This window comes from Ornithodoros turicata, chromosome 2, assembly GCF_037126465.1.
Source record: "Ornithodoros turicata isolate Travis chromosome 2, ASM3712646v1, whole genome shotgun sequence".
Taxonomy (NCBI): Eukaryota; Metazoa; Arthropoda; class Arachnida; order Ixodida; family Argasidae; genus Ornithodoros; species Ornithodoros turicata.
This window is the reverse complement of record NC_088202.1, coordinates 23,003,883-23,021,438: the sequence shown is the minus strand read 5'-3', so window position 1 is coordinate 23,021,438 and position 17,556 is coordinate 23,003,883. Positions and strand designations below refer to the sequence as shown.

Genomic DNA, 17,556 nt, shown 5'->3' with positions numbered 1-17,556 from the left:
ATCACTTCCCACGAACAACTCGCAGCGTAGGGAAACGAGGTTATTGAGCTGGTTAACCCATATTTGCATTCCAACTGCTGATCGAGAGCTTCGTCGCGCGCGTTTCTAAAGGTTGGTCCACACTGGTGCGTTTTGACGCACAGGCATCCGTTCCGCTGGCACGCATCCTTAGTGCTCAACGCAGCGCAATGCGTTCTCACTGCCACGGGCCTACGTCCGTTTGTCGACGGTGGTTGACCCATGTGCTCGAGGAAGCGCATAAACGTGGGTTCAGTGCATGCCCATACAGCACAGACGAAGGCACTACGATTGAACATCGTATTTTAAAAGCGTTTTGTTTGCGTGCTGTGGTGCCTCGATATGGAAGATACGGAAACGGTGACGCTCAGCGATGCTTTCGCTGGATTTCTTGTGGCCCAGTATTCCTCGGTGGCGCTACTCTAGAAATTGAATGAGATCTCAGTTGTCTCGCGACGTAAACCCTCAGTATTAATTATTAATTAATTCAATTGAATGAGACAAGAACACACGTTCTCACGCTGCACTGCCTTTTTATAATCTAGCCTCGTCTTGTTACCTCCATTTCGCTGCAGTTATTGCACTGCAATGCCAGTATGGCAGCACCACATACACAAAACCACGCAACGTTGCTCCGCTGGCCGCCATTGCTGTTTACCTAACAAGTACAAACTGCGCATGCGTCAGGTTCGCCGCTCTGATTGGTCTCCTTGCTGCGTCGAACGCACTCCTGTGCAGAAAAGTTGAGCCGTTGCGAACTCTTCTACGTCCGTGCGTGGGAGCTCGCCGTTAGCTCGTTGTCATGGTAACTGACGGATACAGGCAAACGGAACGGATGCCTGTGCGTCAAAACGCATCAGTGAGGACCAATTTTAACAGACGCTTCGTGTGCAGAACGCGTAGGGAAACAACTTTTTGTTGTAATTGCGATGCATCCGCAGGATTCAGTAAAGCATTCAGTACATATACTTCAGTTTAAGGAAGGGGTGTCGAGGACGATTTTCATGATGCTGTCCCGAGGGGGTGTGAAACGAGGGGGTGTGGCAGGTACCTCGGGGGTGTAGCAATATTATTTTTTAGTGGGAGACGGGTGTCCGGGTAAAATCCCTGGTTTAACGCTTCGATAAGCATGCTTGTGCTGAAGTAACTTGATACTGTTAAGCATGGAACTCAAAGTCAAAGCAATTGTAGAAGTCAGTGTTGGTCAACATATACTAAAGACATATACGGGAGGGAACGCGAGCGCCGCGCCGCGTCCACGAATGACTTGAGGAATATGGACATCATTTTCCAGCCGAATTCAGTCTCATTACTTCTCTTCGGTGCCAGATAGGTAAACGAATCGAGGTGAGCTCCATCAAGGGACAAACACAACACTCTCACTCACTCTCACTTCACTCTCAGAGTGAATTACTGGTTAACTTCAGCTTGTTTTGCGAGAGTTTCGCTTTGGGGGAATTCCGTGACTCGTATTGTGTTAATAGGACTTTCCGCGTTGACAAAGGTCCTTATCCCGTAATAAAGTTGTTGTTGTTTGTTGGTCACATATTGGCACCGAATCACCGAACGGAATCCCTTCCTTCAGTGGTTATTGTGGCTTACTCATAATAATTGATTATCCATGACTTTACGTCGCGAGACAGATTTGACCATGAGTGCTGACACAGTGGGCGGTCTGTGGATTAATTTTGCCCACCTTTCTTCGACGTGCACTGTTAAAGTGGGGCTCCGCAACAAAATCACCACAATTATTGTGGCATAGCAGTAACCCTCGGGGTGTCAGGAACATACATACAAAATATCGCATTCCAAAAGTGCGCAGATTTGATTCGAACAAATTATTACGAAGTGAGCCCTTCGCCTCTGTGAAGCAAGAGGGCGCTGAAAGCAACACTGGTGACGTCATTCAGCATAGACCAATGCAAGCTTCGTAGCAGACGACAATGCTGGGTGACGTCACAGTATGTTCTTCCGGGCGCACCGCTGTGCGCTTTGCATTTCGGTTTCGGTTTCGTGTTGTCATCATTTGCGGATTAATTGCTCGCGCAAAGTGATGCGCAAGCGGACGTTGTATTCGGTATCAAGGAGGTGGTCCATGTTCGGTATAATGGTTACCTATTTTTTTCGAACCCTTGCGAAGTCTCCCTTTAACACAGAACTTAACCACGCGGCACGCTTGAACCTTAACCTTAGCACACTTAACCACCATTGCGAATGATATCATTGCATGTCGAAAACGGGACAAAGTGCCTAAATTGGAAGTGCATAATGTGCCCAAAGTAGGCGCACTTGTTGTTTACCTCCCATTTTCAACAAATGCGGAGGCAGAATGATATAATTCGGGATGGTTGTTGTCTAGAAGATTGCTATGTGGTGAAGTTTTGTTTAGAGAGGGTGCGCCTAAATCGCAGCACATGGCATAACACGGCGGAACACGCGGAACACGGCTTCTCTAAGCAACTTATATCCTATGTTCAAGTTCCTTGCGTTCTCGTTCAGTTTCGAACCAGCAACCCTGGGTTCAGTAGGCCGGGGTGCTACAAAGTGACCTTCAGAGACCGTTGCTCATTTGATCGGTGAATACAACTCTCAGATTCTATTCTGAGATATATTAGTATTTATTTTAGTAGCAACAGCCGTAGCGATAGCCATTTGGTCCATTACGGACGTTGATCTGCGCAGTGGTGTTAGCGGACCACTCATTCCTCTACGGCGGTACAGATAGGATACACATGACAAATGGCAGTGTGAATTTCCTGATATCGATACTTGCATACAATGCAACTTCGGGAAGAACTACAGACCGTTAGAAATGTGAGATGACCCAGAACTGCCCTCCCTATAGCACTGTAAATATTGTTGGTTTTCAAGGGCGGATAAGCTGTGTCAAAGCCGTCGCCAGCATTGAAGGTTCCAGCAGCGTCGCTATTTATTCTCACGGCATCGGTGTAGTGATCTTACCTTCCAGGGCTTGTTTGACTTCAGCATAATTCCTAGACCAGCGGCATGGCCGAGTGGGCTAAGGCGTCCGCTCGTTGGTAGTAACCAAGGTCGTGCTGTAGACTGGGAGGTGGTGGGTTCGAATCCTACCGCCGGCTGTGCTGTCTGAGGTTTTCCCTGGGTTTTCCGAAGACTTTCCAGACGAATGTCGGCACAGTTCCCCCTGAAGTCGGCCCAGGACGCATACTAATCCCCCTGTCCCCCACTCCTTCCTGCTGTCCTCTCTCCGTCTGTTCACATCTGTACGCCGCTCATAGCCACAGTTGCTTCGTGGCGCTAACACGCAATCAAAAAAAAAAAAAAAGCATAATTCCACCATCCTTTTTCGGTCGGTGTTGTATCAAGCCGAAGAAGTGTCTTGAAGAGGTACACGGCTTCTCTGCTTTCATTTTTCGTGCCACGATTACGTTGCTTATCCTCAAACTCCTGCAAAATAAGCCGTCGTGGTGAGAACACCTTCAGACAGGCTGAAGAGCTGAAGACTAAGCTTTGCCTAACGCTGGAAGCAACAGATCACCTCGAACACAAGTATTGTGCTTGTCCCATCCTACAGATGGCAATAGAAACAGATAAACGGCCACAAGGCAGTATTGCTCGCAGTATACTGCTCCATGGAAGGGTTTTTCCTAATCAGATAAGGGGCCCATCCGTAGCTACCACAGTCACGTGGCAAACACCACGTCGCCACAACCTAGCAACGAAATGATGAGCCACTACTCGACACGGATTTCAGCTAGCAGTCTAATGAAGCGAATTTTGCCAAAACCAACGTCAACGCCGCAGCTTGTGTGAACGGTACCTTCCAATCTACGTAATACGATATGAGGCTTCACGCGACGCGTATTCCACATCTCCTCCAGCCCACGCGCAGTCGACTCATCGCCATCGCCATCATCATCACGATCACGGCTGATGGATAGGGGAGCATATCTGCATCTTTCTTAACGTACGGAAAATACCTACTCCGCGAAAGAGTGGCGCCAGTCTAGCGTCGCTAGAAATTTCAAGGAGTTACAAGTTACGAAAGTACTTTTCATGTGTTCAATTTACTTTGAGAAAGTAACAAATTGCGTTCAAATAACCTGCCTCGTAATGTGCACTCTTTAGTTCCCGATCTTTGTAGGTTTTGTTGATGCAACAATCAGTGGTGCAAAACATATTTTATTAGGTTTGGTAAGCCACGACCAAACATAGCCGTAGAATTTTACCTAACTATACGGGATCACATGCCACCACTAAAATTGCGGTACTCGCCTCTGCATTGGACGCTCCGCCACCTGGGTGTCGCAATGCGAGTCCCAAAAATTATTTTATCAGCCTTCACGGATTTATCACGGATTTTATCGATTTAACAGCCTTCACGGCGCCACAACAAAGGATCGGACTAATGGGTGAACCGCATGGCCCGAAAACCGCCCGAATTCCTTCCGAACCGTAATCGGGACCGAACTTTTTCGGCGGCCAGAGCTTCGGACCGAATTCGGGCCGATCTAGCGTAGCCAGATTTCTGCTCCGAAATCGGAAGTGCTGGCGTTCGAAAAACTACGAGACAGCCAATGACAGGTTAGACGGAAGAAGCGTTGCAGCAACCATGGCAACCCGTGACGCAGTAACCAAGCGCGAGGAAGGAAGACGCACAGGTCTGAGCGACGTCGTCTTTCCATGCTCTTGAGACGGCGCAGCAAGGCACACAGCAAGGAAAATGACACAGTAAGAAAAGAGAAAGAAAAACTGGCAAAATATTCGCACACAGGAACAAACACAAGAACAGGCAGGAGTAACAAACACCGGAGCGAGCAAGCGCGCGGTTTCGTATCCGCCGCCCTCTCGTCTAGCCATTCCTTCTGTTTTTGTTAGATCAACACAACCCCATCAAGATCTGTTGAGTCATAGAAAATATTTGCGAAATCATGCAAGGCACCACTGTCATCAACGTATGTATAAACCTAACTTACATACTGCAGACTTACTCAACAGAAGCTGCAACTGAAGCGAGCAACCGTGGTAGTTTTCGGCCGAACTTCGGTGATCAGTTTACCTGCGCGCAGCGATGCAGGAAAAAAGTTCGGTCCCGATTTCGGCTCGGAACGAATTCGGCTCGTTTTTCGTGCCATGCGGTTCAGCCTTAAGACGATGAGGCGCCATGCACGTGCAACCATCGCGCACATCCGTCGTCTGATTACTAGGATTGGGCAAACAGGTAGGAGGGGTAGGAACTATCGCAAGTTGCATTAATGTGAATTAGTATCCGGAAACGTGTGCACGAGACCGACACAGTAATGTTTGGCACCGCTTCAGTTACGCGGCCGAAGTTTTCTTCTGGAAACAGGTTAGATAATAGATAAATAGCTTTTGAAGATCCACACTACCTCTGCAGCTAAGGAAGCCACAGCGATAGTAACATCATGATGATGTAGGTCAGCCACACCAGTGGACGCGCAGCGCAGGCGATCTCCCGGCTCGTCTGCTTTGCGTACGCGTCCTGTCGCAATACTAAGTGATAAGTACATACGCCGGCAACAAGAAGAACTTTGTTGTAAGATGATGAATGGGGAGTTTCATTGCCAGGGGCGATACTGCAAATGCCTTTATTTATTATTATTGTTATTATTATGCCTTGCATTTATTTATATGATGCGGGGAATGAAATAATGAGCCCCTTCCCAATAAGGATGAAAGTCATGTGGTATCCAGAAAGGTCAAGACAGCTTTCAGGAAAGAGCGTTAATGGGCTAGATGTGGCCAGGGATCAAGCAATTTTGTAAGAGTCCAGCACGTTAAGGCATCCGGAGAGTACGGTTCAGGAAGGTTGGTAGTTTGGGCAATGGAGAAGAATGTGCTCTAGATCATCTACAGCCCCCCGGCACTGGGGGGAGTCACTGGGGCGAGCTTCTTCTGATAGCTGACGAGATCCATTCCCTTCGACACCGTGATGGGCTGGAACCCACTGGAGAACCAGCTTGTGCCCTGCTTTGGAGACAAGGTTGTAAGACAATAATACATCCATCACCAACGGTGCGGATGAGCCTCGGATGCAAGGATTTTGAATTGCTCGCAGCGCAGATGTAGTAGAGTCAGTGAACACGACCCATTCCCGCCGGATGAAATCAACGATGTGCTGGAGAAAGAAAACTACGGCATAGAGTTCCGCAGCTGTTGATGAGGTTTGATGCCAAAGGCGACGTCATTGCACTACACCCTCGTTCGGGATGACGAATCCCGAGGCGGACTTGCCATTTCGAGATGCGCCATCGGTGTATGCTGCGGCAGACGTAGAAAACTTCGCGTCCAACAGTGTATAAAAATGGGCTCGAAGAACTTCAGGGGGAACCTGATCTCTTCGTTCCTAGAGGTCAGGAAGACTTACGAAGGTGGGTGGCACAGGCAAAGTGTTGGTGTACGAATATCCCGAGTCTGGTTAATCACTCATCATCATCAGCATCACTGCCCATTTCGTGGCACGAGTGGTTTTTTTCTTTGTCACAAAATAAAATGGTTTACATGCCTCATGCTTGACAAAGAAGACCGTCGTTGTCTGGTTTGGTTCTTCGAACGACTGGTCCACCGCGTACTTCCGTTCTGCTAACAAAGGTTATGGGCCCCGGACGGAGTACAGGTACAACCAACCTCAACGACTAATCTAAAAGGGTCTTCGGGTTGATATCTTCCCGCAGCAAGATGAGTGATGGGCATCATGGAACTCCGCTCACCGCCCTCGAACGATTGGATTCGAGCAACTACCCAACCTCGAGGTACAGGATGATGACTTACCTCAAGACGAAAGGCATCTGGACAGCCATAGAAAGTTATCCTCCAGCAGCCGACGCCGAAAGAGCAACATGAGACAAGAACGACAGAGACGCGCTCAACGCCATTGTACAGACACTTTCGAGTTCTCAGACGAGCTACGTCATTAACCAAGCGACTGCAAAGGGTGCCTGGGACAAGTTGGAACAATAATAATAATTGGGGGCTTACGTCGCGAGACAACTGAGATAATGAGCGACGCCACAGCGGTCGGTCGGTCAGCGGTTGCTTTTGCCCACCCGAGGGTTCTTTAACGTGCGATGGAAGCTCATCACACGGCACCCCGTATTTAACGTCCCTCGCGGAAGACGACGTGTCTAAGCAAGTTGCTGGTGTCCTCGGACGGGTTCGAACCCGCGATCTCAGGATCAAGTTGGAACAAGTGAACAGGGGCAGAGTCCTAGAAAAGAGGATAAACCTGAAGCACCATCTCAATGCCGTCAAATGGAAAAAAGGCTAAATTGCGACGGAGTACATGCAGAGAGTGGAGTACCTCGGTGAACAGCTGCGACCTCTCGGGGATGCGTTGGGTGACGTAGAATTACCAGCTATTGCGATTCAAGGACTTCCAAAAGCTTATTACGGAGTGGCCCGCAGCTTCGATATTTGCGCTATGGGTGACGTTACTCCAGACAAGGTGAGGTACGCGCTCATAAGGGAAGGAGAAAGAATCAAACAGCAAGGTTATATCGAAGAAGCTGCATGCAAGGCGAATGTCGGAACGATCAACACGAAAGCTGCTGACGACAAGGGACGCTTCAAATGCTATCGATGTGGTAAGCCAGGTCATATTGCAAGACATTGTTGGACTTGGAAGTGTACCGGAACACGTTATCTACGGACAACGAGAGACGTGAGGGCAAAGTTTTTCCGAAACATAGCAAGCAGCGCCACCAGACAAGTTTTGTTAGACACAGTGATGTTGTTGACGGAGAACGCAATACTGTGCGTGAGGATTTTGCTTTCGGAGCTATTTGCACCACTCGTGGCGAGTAAAGCAACCGGTGGTCAATAGACTCTTGGTGCAAGTAGTCATATGACAGGCCAGAGAAATATCATGATGGATTACACGGAGCAGACAGATAGGCATGTTACGCTCGCTGATGGAACCAGTATCACATCAAAAGGTACAGGAACAGTTTTATTCCGCACGACAGATGAAACACCGGATCGGAAGTTGGCAGCAAAGGATGTTCTACATGTGCCGGGCATGGTAGACAACCTTATATCTGTTTCCAAGCTCACGGACGCCGGTATGGGGGTACTATTTGCTGGGGATGACTGCAAGGTTTTCTCCGGAAAGCACCTCGTCATGTCGGGACTGAAAGAAGGTGGCATTTACAACTTGTGTGCAGAAGTTTCGACTCCTCGCGAAAAAGCTAACATTGTCCAACCCGAGCAGATACTCTTATGGCATCGACGCATGGCACACGTCAATTTCGAAACGCTCCAAAGCATGTCAAATCAGAAAGTCATCAGGGGATTCCACGACTTGGCATTGGGTACTCTGAAGCATGTGACAAATGCCTACAGGGCAAGCAACCACGATTGTCATTTAAGAGGATATATGAGGCACCATAGAACGTATTGCTAGAGCTCCTTCACGTCGATTTGTGTGGACCTTTCCCAGCGACATCTTTTGGAGGTAGTAGGTACCTCATGGTCGTAGTTGACGACTGTAGCCGGAAAGTCATACTGTATTTTCTTCAGTATAAGGACGAAGCCGTGGACGCAATGATGGATTTCATAAGGAGAGCGGAAACTCAAACAGGATTACGCGTTAAGCGAATTCGAACCGACAACGGAAGGGAGTTTGTCAATGACTGTCTGGGTGACTACCTGACCAGACATGGTATATCATACACGAGAAGACAGCCCCATTCTCTCCAGCTCAAAACGGTGTAGCAGAGTGGATGAACAGAACTCTGGTAGAAATTGCAAGGACACTACTCGTCGAAGCTGCTCTTCCAGCCGAATTTTGGGCAGAGGCTATAAATACAGCGGCCTACGTCAGGAATCGCTCCAGTAGCAAAGCTGTTAACGGCGGCATCCCAGAATAACTTTTTACGAAACGAAAGCAAAGCGTGGCTCACTTCAAGGTATTTGGATGCGTGGCTTATACTTGGGTGACTCCAAGAAACAGAACCATGTTGACTCCTAGAGGTCAACCCGCAATTTTCATTGACTACTGCGACGATCGAAAGGCCCATAGATTTTACGACCCTGAACAGAACAAATTTTTCTTTAGTTGAGACGCAACGTTTCAAGAGGACAGACAGGGTTGCGAACTGCTGAAATCTCCGCAAGATGACTCGCTTCTCCAGCATTACTTACTTAAGTCAGGAGGATTGCGTAGAGACGTCGACTCTGTTTCCCGAGATGAAAAGGAACATTCCGCGGACGAAACTGAAAGCCCACAAGCACCAGTAGTTGAACCAGGGAGATCTACACGGGAAAGGAAGAGCCCCCAAAGAATACAAATCGACCCATCGAAAAAGAGCTACTGTAAATTGATCGAGGCAGATCTTCAAGAACCTTGTACTTCTGACGAAGCTATTGCCTCACTGCAGCGACGAGAATGGAAGCAGGCAATCGAAGAGGAACTTTCTTCATTGCACAAAATGGGTACTTGGACTCTTGTGAATAGAGAACCGGGTATGAAAGTAGTGAAGTCCAAATGGGTATTTCGCATAAAAAGAGGTCCCACTGGCACGGTTGAAAAATATAAAGCACGCGTCGTGGCAGTGGGCAGCTCACAAGTTCACGGGATCGACTACTTTGAGACATTTTCTCCAGTGGTGAAATTAACCAGCTTGCGTCTACTTCTTGCACTCGCAATTGAAGAGGGGATGTTTATGCGACAACTCGATGTAAAGACTGCCTATCTTCACGGAAAATTGGACGAAGTGGTGTACATGGAACAACCCGCTGGAAACCACGAAAATGAGATGGTTTGCAAGTTGAACAAATCAATCTATGGACTGAAACAGTCAGGAAAAACTTGGTAAAAGACATTGGATGCAAGTCTGCTTCAACAAGCCTATAAACGGTTGGAGTCAGACAGGTGTGTGTACCTCATCCGAAGAGGCAACGTGAAAGTCATTCTACGTGTTTACGTTGATGACATGACTATGTTCGCATCCACGCAGCAAGCGTTGCAACACGCCATTGATGAACTTGCAAAAAGCGTTGTCTTAAAAGACCTGGATGGACGCAAGTACATACCAGGCATAGAAGTTCACCAAGACAAAAAAGCAAAGACGCTGACACTCAGTCAAACAAAACAGATAGATGACATACTCAAGGAGTTCCACGTGGAAGAGTGTAAACCGGTGAAAATACCAATGGACGCCTCAAACTGGAAAGCTCTACTACAGAACGAACCACAGGAAGACAAAAACGAAGCACAGGAGAACAAAGAGAAACTAAACGTACCGTACCAGCCATCTCATGTGCCTGGTTCAGGGAACTCGGCCTGACATTGCTTTTGCCAATTCATGAGCCAATTCAATAACTGTTTTCCGGAAGTGCATTGGAACTTGGCAAAGCGGATACTGCGATACCTGAAAGGAACACGAGACGCTGGCCTTACGTACACAGTTCGTGCAGACAACGTGATCGGGTGCTCCGACGCTAGCTGGAACGAGCAAAATGAAGGCAAATCCAGAAGCGGTTACGTGTTTGTTTTCTCGGGGGGAGCCATTAGCTGGAGGTCGTGTAGACAGAAACTCGTGGCCTTGTCAATATGTGAAGCAGAGTATGTGGCTCTTGTGGAAACCATGCGAGAAGGAAAATGGCTCAAGATGTTTTTACATGAACTCGGTCTCGGAAAATACAGCTCTGGAGGACTAAAGCTCAACTGTGATAGTCAGTCAGCTATCAAACTCATGGAAAACCCAGTTCATCATCAGCGGTCAAAACATATTGCCTTGAAGTATCTCTACGCACGCAACGAAGTAGAGAACAAGTAATTCTTGGCTCAGTATATCCCCACGGACAAGATGATCGCAGATACACTAACAAAGCCAGTTTCTCACGCACAGAACGTTATGTGCACAACTGGTTTTGGACTCTCTCCTCTTACATGATTAACCGACGCGTCGGGGGTTTTTGTTGGTGTACGAATATCCCGTGTCTGGTTAATCACTCATCATCATCAGCATCACTGCCCATTTCGTGGCACGAGTGTTTTTTTTTTTTTTTTGTCACAAAATAATATCGTTTACCTGTCTCATGCCTGACAAAGAAGACGGTCGTTGTCTGGTTTGGTTCTTCGAACAACTGGTACACTTCGTGCTTCCGTTCTTCTAACACAAAGACCAGGGGGCGTCCGGCGGTGTGACACCCTTAGCTATGAAACCAGTGACAGCACGGCGTGTCCCCTGCGCTACGCGATGGAAATCACTTCACTTTCAGGACGGTATCGAATTTTCCTGAGGAGTGGGTGGGGGCAATGTGCGCACGCAAACGCAGAAAGTGTCGAGCCGCTTCACACTCACGGGGAACCCCCACCGGGAGTTCACCAGCTTCAGCCAGGACTTGCCGTGTTTCAGCCATTCTTGGAATGCCAAGGCAGCGACGAAGGCTTCGGGCAAACAGTGTCCGAAGGGTATTTAATGACGTTGTGGAAATCCTGTGCAAGAAGGCTGTAAAGCACAGTCGCCCTCACCTAAGTCACGTGAACAGCGATAAGGGAACGCTGATCACAGCCCCATCCTAAGCCAGAAAGATGTTAAATTGCAGGAAGCCATCGCTGCACTTTGGTTTCAAGGTACTTAATGTGGCGAGCCCAGCGCAGGTCCTGGTCCATGATCACACCAAGCAAGCGATGGGAACGTAGAGGTTCGAACTTCGTTGTACCAACCCGAAGAGGGAAATTTCTCATAGCCTTGCTGGTGAAAGGGAGCTCGACGCACTTTTCGGGCGAAATGTCCATTCCAAGTCGCGTGAGGTACAGATGGACATTATTTAAGGCCAGCTGCTAAGGGCGCTGAATGGCTGGTCGTGATTTGCCCACTGTCCAAAGGGCAACGTCATCGGCATACACAGAGAATGCTACTTTGCGACGTATTATCGACTTCAGGCCTGCCATTACCACATTGAAGAGTGTAGGACTCAGAATGCTTCCTTGGGGTACGCCTTGATGAACAGGATGCGTAGGGCTTTGGCCGTGGGATGTGCGGACAGCGATATTCCGGTTCGTAAGGAAATCGTGGAGCCAGCTGAAGAGCCGACCAGACACTCAAAAAAAGCGCAAGGTGGGCAGCACACAAATGTGCGAGACGTTATCGTTGGCGCGCTTGATGTTGAAGAAGACTGATACAACGGTCCGCCGATGTGCACGAGCATGTTGGACTGTAGAAACTAGGGTGAGAACTGGATCCATGAAGCTTCAGTGGCGACGAAAGCCAGCCATGTCGTGTGTCTCCAGTTCGTGAAAGTGATTAGTCCAATAGTGATTGAGAGAGGCTACACTCACGACAGTCTGTCGTGCGAAATATATTGGGAAAAGTGGTCACTACCTCGGGTGTCGATATCGGCAGCGCACGACAAGTGGCGAATTATGTCCGCTGAGCACCACGAAAGATCCCGTACATAGAGTGACGTTGGTGATCGCATATAAGTTGACTGTCGTTTGTTAAGTAGGCACATGTGAGCATTCTCCATTGCTTCCAACAACCTCCTTCCCCGGCCGGCCGTCCTACGGCTTCGCCGGGCCGTATGATGAGCATTGAAGTCACCCAGCACCAGAGCTGGGGATTCCAGTGAATTGAATAAGCGTTCGAGGTCAGTCCACGGAACCTGTACCGCAGAACGTAGATAGATACTGACGACTGTTAACAGCATGTGCCCAACGCGGATCTTGCAGTTGACATAATCATAAGAGCGATGACAAATGAAAAATAACGCGATACCGCTACCAAATAAAAGTACGCAAATATTTTTCGCGGTACTGTGCCTGCGTCAATCAGTCATCATCTGGGACGACGATTAATGACTGACACAACACGACCCCAATGCATATATTAAATATATCTTATATCTCCAGAATGTTTATGCATTGATTCGAAGACAGGAGGATACCTTCGTTTACGAGGGATTTGCCTTCTGCGGGTACGTAAGATATCACCAACCGCTGTCAGGTGGAATGTCACAAATGTCAAGGCTCACATACACAACGGGGCGAACGTCATGTGGGTTGCGGTGCCGTAGAACAGCTAAATAAGGCAGTTGTTAACGAAGGCAAGGCTCACTACCCGCAGCCTTGCATATTTAGTATGAAAAAATTATTGAATCGCATTCGACAACCTGTTTGAGCTAAACGTTTGATCCATGTCTGTTTTGCTTGTACAAAAAAAAAAAAAAAAAACAACTAAACCCACTGTCCGTATAACTTAGTAGCACACATTGCTGCGTATTTTGCAAACCCTGAAAGGTATGCCGGCGCAAGCCAGAAAATACAATTGGATAGGCTCTGAGATACTATAAGGATTTTGCATTAGTTTGCCTTAACTCATGTAGGCCTTTCTGGTACGATTGGTTGATTACTAGACCCCGGATATCTACTCAAATTCCTCTTTTTTTTTTTTTTGCTCAGTGGTTTTAATTGCGCTTTTGTAGTAATGGAGCGTGAGTTGTGTGTTCGGGAACATAGCAGCATATATGTTATTGCGCCTATAAGTACCCATTTGGCGCACATCCCTAAGCGCCGTTTTTTGCTTCGAAAATTGCCTAATATTGCATTTTAGCGGTTTAGCATGATTACAGAAAGCGCCATGTTAGACAACAACATGTCGAAAACTGTCAAGCAGATGACGCCTGATTAGTTCGTGGATTGAGAACTTCGGATGTCACATCACTGATGTGGAAGATTCAATATTCAATATTTGTTTTATTTATGTCAGGATACGAAGTTCAATTGGACCGTGAGGGCGAGGCCTTTGATACGGTCCTGTCACACCAAGAACACAATCATATACACATAAAAAGAGAGAAGAGAAAAAAAGAAAAGAAGAAAGAGAGAAAGAAAAAAGAAAGTGCAGTAAATGTACACTGTTAGACCCGGGTTTCAACGTTGGTATCCCGGTCATATCACAATAAGAACAAAATGAGAAGAAAAAAAGAAAAAGAAATGTGCAATGAATGTACATTTTCAGACCCAGTTTCGACATTGTTCCCCTGATAATAAGTTCGGCACAGACGTTTGAATACTAAGAACTTATCACTGGCTCGTATGGCAATAGGAAGCTAACTCCAGAGACGAGTACCAAAAGACGTGATTGAGGAGAAGCCAAAATTAGTGCGAAAAGTAGGGCACTGAAATTAAAGTGGCACATTTCGAAGGCAGTAAGGTGACTGTGCATTTTGTAGCTGTACCTCAGAGCTGTGTGTGGACCCATAACAGAAAGTATGCATAGTAGCGAGATTTTATATCCTCGAAGATCAAAGATGCTAACAACGGCGAATAGAGGAAACGCAAATGAGACAGAATCCCGGGGATTCATTGAAAGCATAATTCTCAGGACTCGTTTCTGGGCTAAGAATAGTGGGTTGAGATGAGAGCTGTACGTCAGACCATACACCGCAAGACCATAGATTATATGAGAGTGTACTAAAGCATAATAAACATTAAAAGTGTGGTAGTCGGAACTAAGACCCTACATTTTGCAAGTGCTCACATAAGGCCCACCAGATATTTTGCTACGTATCAAGTCAATATGTAGTTGCCAGTTGAGATTTTCTTGTAAAATTACACCCAAGAAGCGCACAGAAGTAGCTCGTGTGAGGACTTTGTCTCCAAAAAGGAGCTTGTTTTCAGCAAAATCAAGACTCTTCTGAGAAGGGTGAAAAACGATGTATGACGTCTTCTGTCAATTAATAATAAGCTTATTGCATAGTAGCCAGTGCCGGTATTTATCAACAATGGCGTCTGCCCCGGAAAACAGTGTTGAAAGATTGTCAGATTCTATAAATATGTTCGTGTCATCCGCATAAAGAAAACAAATACTAGATATGAATTCAGGCAAGTTATTAATATAAACAAGAAATAAGAACGGACCCAGAATCGAGCCCTGAGGCACACCAGTTTCTACAGACTCCATCAGAATAACTCTGAGATCAGATCAGAATAAGTCTGAGCATGATAAACGAATTGCTTCCTATCGCTCAGGAAACTATAAGGTAAGCTATAAGGTATTCTGTCAGCCGTGTGGGGAAAAAAAGTGAGTACACCGAACGTCCCGTCCTCGAGGTCGAACAAATCAGGTCTACAGGTGCCGTAGGTGCACAGTTGTATTCGTTTTATGAGTAACTTCCAAAAAATTATGAATACGGGAACCGCACGAAAAACAAAACAAAAACAAACAAACAAAGAATCAACTTAAAACAGAACGCGGCGACGGTGGTCCACAAGCTCAATTCTGCTGGAGATCTTCCGGCGATGTCTTGTGAGAGCTTTATTGAAGACAGCGCTCAACGTAACGGAAAATGCTAACTGAGACGCTGATTCGTGCACAGCAGTCGCAGCAGCGAATATTCTGTGCACACAATTCGAAAACCGAGTGCTTAAAGACTTGTTGAAGCAGTACTGGGGTGGCCGGGGGGGGGCAACAGGGTCATTCCAGGTGATGCTACGTCCACTTTGGGAGACCATGTGATGTACTCCACAATTCTGAAATGTAAAAGCCCAAAGTGTGGGACGTGCTCAAAAAGTCTTCCTGTCGACTTTGCTTCCTGGGGGACTAGCGTGCGCCTCAGCGGCCTACGTCTTTCTCTCTGACGGGCTGACACGTCTGGAATCTTCTAGTCGGGCCTTCTACACGCTATTGGCATTGTTTCGGACGTCCCAGGGCGAACACAGAATGTGCCGGAGGGCCCAATAGCTAATGAAGAAGCGACGAAGCTCCATCACGACGTAGAGAAAAACCCGGGCTTCATGTCTTTGGAAGGAACGGCTCCTGTGCTAGCTGCCACCAGGTTCACGACGCCAGACGGCAGTATTCCATCTCAAATTGCAAAATGTGCGCCACTTCCTTCTGCCGATGCTAAGCCTAGTTTTTCCGCGCACGAGCTCGTACTCAGCGACAAACAACGACGCTTCCCGCCAAGCAATTTACAAATGGTGCTAGTGTGAGGCGCAATTGATTACTTTGCCGAACAATGGTGGCGCTGTGGAGTTTGTAGCAGTGCCCCTAGTCTCCTGTTTACCTCGTTTCCTAGTCTCCTCTAAGACAGTAAATTTGATCTAATTGAGGTGTTCTTCCGTCCAGTCAATTGGAATGCAAGTTTTGTTGTTTCAAGTGTTTTAGCCCCGTTGGGGCCAAGTAGGTACCGAGAGATACTAGCGGCATGGCAAAGCGGGTAAAGGCGTCCCGCTCCTTGGTGAAGCCAAGGTGGTGGGTTCGAATCCTACCTCCGGCTGCGCAGTCTGAGGCTTTCCCCGTTTTTTCTGAAGACTTTCCAAACGAAAGTTGGCACAGTTCCCCCTGAAGTCGGCCCAGGACGCATATTAACCCACACTCCTTCCTGCTGTTCTCTCTCCACTCTGTACGCCGCTCACAGCCACAGTTGCTTCGCGGCGCTGACACTACACTGAATAAAAAAAAGGTTCTGAGAGAAGGGTTCTGCTGTACAAGTCATTTTGATAAATATCAGGTAGCGAGTGATTTACGCTGTTTTTGGTAGGGCTAGTAACAAGATCCGTTTCTGCGAAGATATAACTGTTGCAGCTTATGTACCATTCCGAGAAAACTAACCGAGCTTTCTTTCGGGTCAACGCATTCCCGCTTCTGTCCTATCCGCAGGGCCAAACAGACACAGTTCAAACCATGAACGAACGAAACACAGGAGGGGCCCTTTTAACTATTTTTTTTTTACATTGGGACGGGCGTGCCAGCCTTCGCACTGCATTCGGGGATGCTCCCGTCTACCATGTGACCGCTCACGTGTCCCTAGGTGCCTGCCAGCTCCCAAAGCAGACGACGCAAGTCGGGTTGTCTTACAGTTTAGATTATATGCGTTGTGATGAACGCGCACGTGCAGTTTTATTTCTGTGCGTTTGGAGCTTTACTCTTCTATTACAAGACCATTCGCGGTCTACAAGACAAGCACGGAGAAACATCATGCGTGGCAGCGACGTTTGTGTGTTTGTTGCTCAAGTGGTAAAGAATACCATTAATCAAACTTGTACAGCAATGGAGTAAATCAAATGAACCTGCAGCACAGCACCAGCTCGCAATCGAACGATTCAAGATGACCCACGCACACACAGGGGTACAAAATATCCGATCAAGTACGCATACTTAAGAACGAAACGTTGTTCCCGTGAAAGTGCTAAAGAGCTGCTTACCGTTGAACGAGAGCCGCAGCCGTAAGAGGACGTTCACATGACGTTGTTTCTGCAATGTTGCTTACATTTTAAGAGTAAATGACTTTCGAAAAGCATAAAAAACACGGAAAGCAGAGCAAGCAACAAAGCGTTGCTAAACCGAAACTTTAGAGAGGATTACGTGGTGGACAGGAAGTAATGGCGGTTTTGACACGAGCGACCAGAGGGGTCCCACGGAAATCTGTTCGAAACGGCCGCTCCTGTGTTTCCTTCCTCCATGGCGGAAACGTATTAGTTTTTAGAGGAGGTGGTGTTCGTCTACATGGGTCTTGATAGACGGTGACGGGATGTCCTGGAGGGCCTGAGGTGCCAGGGAGCTTCTCCACTCGTGGCTTCACTCCAGG

The 17,556-nt window shown here is 47.5% G+C and overlaps 1 protein-coding gene across 9 annotated transcripts in view; it reads right to left on the bottom strand.

The window, feature by feature from the left end:
• Positions 1-17,556, bottom strand: part of LOC135385235 (caspase-6-like) — an 88,510-nt gene that overhangs the window by 41,313 nt on the left and 29,641 nt on the right. For 2 of the 9 annotated variants that reach the window (XM_064614437.1, XM_064614436.1), the window contains one exon: positions 2,980-3,444. The exons of the other annotated variants lie outside the window; for them this stretch is intronic. In XM_064614437.1, the coding sequence (XP_064470507.1) occupies positions 2,980-3,006 (27 nt within the window). In that variant the 5' untranslated portion in view covers positions 3,007-3,444. The remainder of the gene's footprint in view (positions 1-2,979; positions 3,445-17,556) is intronic. 9 annotated transcript variants of the gene reach the window in all.